Source organism: Physeter macrocephalus, chromosome 12 (genome assembly GCF_002837175.3).
Source record: "Physeter macrocephalus isolate SW-GA chromosome 12, ASM283717v5, whole genome shotgun sequence".
NCBI classification, from domain to species: Eukaryota; Metazoa; Chordata; class Mammalia; order Artiodactyla; family Physeteridae; genus Physeter; species Physeter macrocephalus.
Window position 1 is genome coordinate 34,241,714 of NC_041225.1, and position 4,098 is coordinate 34,245,811.

Genomic DNA, 4,098 nt, shown 5'->3' on the forward strand with positions numbered 1-4,098 from the left:
CCCCGCACCGCCGGCCCCCTCGCACCGCCGGACCCCCGCACCGCCGGCCACCCGCACCGCCGGCCCCCGTGCACCGGGGCCCCCCTGCACCGCCGGCCCCCCGCACCACGGCCTCCTCTCTGTGAGCACTCCTCACGCTCACGAACCTGCCCATCTCTCAGGCCCTCCTCCCACCCCTACCTGCACCTGTGATGAGCCTTCCTCTCTTTCAACACTCTGCTCATCCAATAAGGCTCAGCTCAGGTGCCACCTTCTCGCTGCCGCCTTCTTTGATTCCTCGCCCTCCAATCAGAGTTCGTTTTCATGCCTGTAAAATGTGCCTCTCTCACTACACGCCCGCCCCAGTGCCTCGTTACGGGGCGTGCCGCAGGTGTCCTCGGGGGTCACAGGGTGCCTGACGGGAGGGGCTGCAGCACCCCCTAGCGCCCCCAGAACAGCGCCCGGCGCACAGCGGGGTTGCGGTCAGGCTCAGCGATGGCATTGCTCGGGGTCCTCACAGAGCCTCGGCTTGGAGCAGCGCGCGCAGGCTCGGGACTGACTCGAACCACACGACCCAGCGGCGCAGTGCCGCCAGCCCAGCAGGGACCGACCGGAGGGATGGTGGGATCCAACTCCGCCCTTTAAGGATGAGGAGGCCAAAGCCGCGAGCGCGGGGGCGGGTCGGAAGGTCTGTGGTGGGCCGACGGCTGCGGCCCCTACAGCCCAGGTCCCCGACTCCCTCCCATTCGCCACACGACCCTCTCCCTTCCTGGCAGACAGCGACGACGCGATAACCTAGGAAGACCTGAGGTGAGGGGAAGAAAGAACCGCTGTGGACAGGAGAAGAAGAAAGATGCTAATGCGTATGCTAATGATCGGTCCCGTCTTCAGCATCTCGGCGTCAGTCGATACATTCCTCAGGCCACAGATGAACTAATTTATCTGTGGAAACACAGGAAGCATTCCTCTCACTAAGTCGCGGAGCCACCGATTTCCAGTTACATGAATATAAAAATATTTATCAAGGAAGGTAGGAAATTAGAGCAGTTATTGTCCATACTTAGCCCCCCGCAAACCCCCATTGGCTCAATGATCTAGATATTTTAGGAAACGGTCCTGCTTTATCTTCCTTCTACTTATTGAACACATATATTTGAATACGCGGGAGTTTCACGCCTCTTCTATTTGTATCGGCTATAGCTCCTTTTAATCAATAGCCAAGTCTGCTTTTTAAAATCAATAACCAAGCGAGCTTTATATCCTCTCTACGAACAAGGTGATAATCAACGTGACAGGTAATTTCTCATGGGCTGACTTATTCAAACAAGTAATTACATTTGGCAAAAAATAAATACAATTGTCCTCATCTTCTGTTGTTTCCAGGCAGGTGGTCATCCGCAAGACTGGCTTTTCCATTAGAAAAATACTGCTGTGCGTAAAATTTGAGGGGTACCCAAATGCAAGGAAAGCAGCATCAGGAAAGAGTGATCAGTCCAAAACTCAATTAAACGGCCTCTTCTTCCTGGTACTCTATCATGCTAAACATTTCTCTGCATATGTCTCTGGGTAATCACAAATATGACACCAACAGAAACGGCCGCCCAGCCTTGGCCAGTTCTCAGTCAGTCCCTGCCCTTCTCCCAGCTGGGGCTGCCGAAGACTTGGAGGAGGTAGCATGTGAGACGCTGCCTGGATGGGCATTCGCCCTAACCAGCTACGAAAGCCGACACCACGTCCAGCCTGGGCTGGAACTCTGGGATGGCACCAAGGCCACCAAGCCAGGCCGAGCCCTTGGGTATCAGGAAGCCTAGAGGAGGAGGACATAGAGCTGCCCGGGGCACCGATTCTGGCCTGGAGAGGCTTGGTGAGGACCACGGGGTCTGAGCTGGGCATTACAGGCTGAAAAACTGGGGGAGGCAAAAATCAGAGGTAAAGGCACGCCAAGCAGAAGCCACCATGTGAGCAAAGGTGGGAAGACGGGAAAACGACGGATGCGGGGTGGGGAACAGTCACACTGGATTCAAGCACGAAGGTCTGCGGAGAAGCTGCAGCAGGTCAGGAGCTGGCAGAAGCTGACCCAAAACCGCAGGGCTAGAAAGCCACACTGAGGAGCCTGCCCTTGCTCCTGTACGGAGCCCCTGCAGGCAGCGGCCAAGCTGGGGGACGGCCAGAACATCACTGGTCTAACCGTCCGGGTGCCACTGAGGACACACCTCAAACTCAGTGAACAAGGCAAGCTCCTTCCTCTCAACCAAAATGAAAACACAACAAGCACTCTGTAATTCTCAGATCCTCACCCACAGATCGGACTCATTCTAAATCAATCCATCGAACCAAAAGAACGATCAGGCATTCTTTGGTAAGCTACGCAACTTTATTTTTCAAGAAGATACCTTTTCTAGGAAAACCCAAGAGAGACACAAATCAAAACCAAAAAAAAAAAAAAAAAAAACGCAAAACACAGTGCCTTTTTTTTTTTTTAACCTTACAGTAAGAACAGGAATAGCTTTATGTTCCAAAACCCAAAATGAATCAGGCCGTGAACAACTCTGTATCCTGACCCACAGGGGTTTCTTTCGACTAAAAATAGAGACAGTTTTCAGTGTCAGGCCAGTCAAGGCAGCTCATCAGTGGATTAATCCTTCGAGGCAAAGCGTCAGCCGTGCGGAGGTGGCGGGGAAGGCCCTGAACACGCCGCCTACAGCAGCGAGGCAGGGAGAACCTCTCGGGGGGGCAGCTCGGGAATACCGACCAAACCTTTCCGTGTGCTCGGCCTAGCACCGGCAATTCTACTTCTGAGAATCCACCTTACAGCGGCCCTTGCGTAAGTGTCGTACCTTCTCTACTTACCTGTTTGCTCGTTGTACGTAATAAGGACTTTCCGTAAATGCTTATTGCATCACTATTGGAAAGAGTGAAAAACTGGAAACTCGCTATCGTGTTCACCAACAGAGGACTAGTTAAATACAGGATGGTTTATCCACAGCATGGGATTTTGTACTGCAGCTAAGAAGAATGAGGTAAGCCTCACACATAATGAAACAGAAGGATCTTTCATTAAATAATGTGCACGTGGGGCGGGGGAGCACGTAAATGAATTTTCAGTACAGACGGAACCAAACCGGTCACGGTGGTTCCACTGGTAGAGAATGTGTAATACTCGTAGCCGATAACAGGAGAAAGATGTGACCTTTGTACTTTTATATTTCTCTCATTTTTCTTATTTTTTTTTTCAAAGACGCATGTATTACTTTTAACATCCCTTTAAGGAAGACATCCAGAAAAGGAAAGTCAAATCAATGAGCTGGGCATCTAAGAAGTGAGAAGCTTTGAATCCACCAGGAGAAAAGGTCCTCCCAGGCACCACGTGCGCCAGCAACCCGAAGCGTGAGGTCCAGGAGGCCAGAGACCACGTCTACGTCATCATCACAGCGCCAGGCACGCAACAGGCACTCGACAGATGCTGGATAAATGAATGCATGAGGAGCAGGAAAGTGCACTCCACTCACGTGTGCTCAGAGTACTGGCGACAGCTCTGAGTGCCCGTTCCCCGCCACCGCCACCGCCACCGCCACCGCGGGCCGGAGGTGGGCACGCCGGGGCGGAGCCCCATCAGCCCAGGGCACCTCCCGGCTGTAACTGACCGGAGGACAGAGAGCAGCGGGGCGGAGAGGTTTCACTCACGTGGGAGACTCCAGTCCACAGACAGATGGAGACGGCGGGACCAAGCGCCTGCTGGTGGTGGCGCACGGATGGGGACCCCAAGGGCTCTGAAGCCTGGGGACGAACCAGGGCAGAAGCATTGGACCTGGAGCTGGGCCGAGCAGGGTTTCGGTGAGCTCTGCCTCTTAGCAGCCATGGGAACGTGGACAAATTGTTTTAACCCTCTAAACCTAGAAATGGTATTACTTGCTTCTCGGAACTACTGTTAAGAGTTAAGTGAAGTGACAGAGGTGCCCGACACACGAGAGCAACGCAAGATCTCCCCTCCCACGCTGACGTCCCAGGTACGGCCCCTCAGCAGAGCGCCCCCCGGACCAGGCGGGCAAGATGTGCGCTGCCGGCTGGCCCACAAAACCTGCTTGGAATCTGGACCTTTTCAGCCTAAAACAACTCCCT

At 53.8% G+C, this 4,098-nt stretch overlaps 1 protein-coding gene across 1 annotated transcript in view; it reads right to left on the reverse strand.

The window, feature by feature from the left end:
* LPIN1 (lipin 1) overlaps positions 1-154 on the reverse strand; it is a 15,610-nt gene extending 15,456 nt beyond the window's left edge. Inside the window, exon 1 of the mRNA XM_028496941.2 lies at positions 26-154. Within this exon, the coding sequence (XP_028352742.2) occupies positions 26-154 (129 nt within the window). The remainder of the gene's footprint in view (positions 1-25) is intronic.
* Between the last annotated feature and the right edge of the window lie 3,944 nt (positions 155-4,098).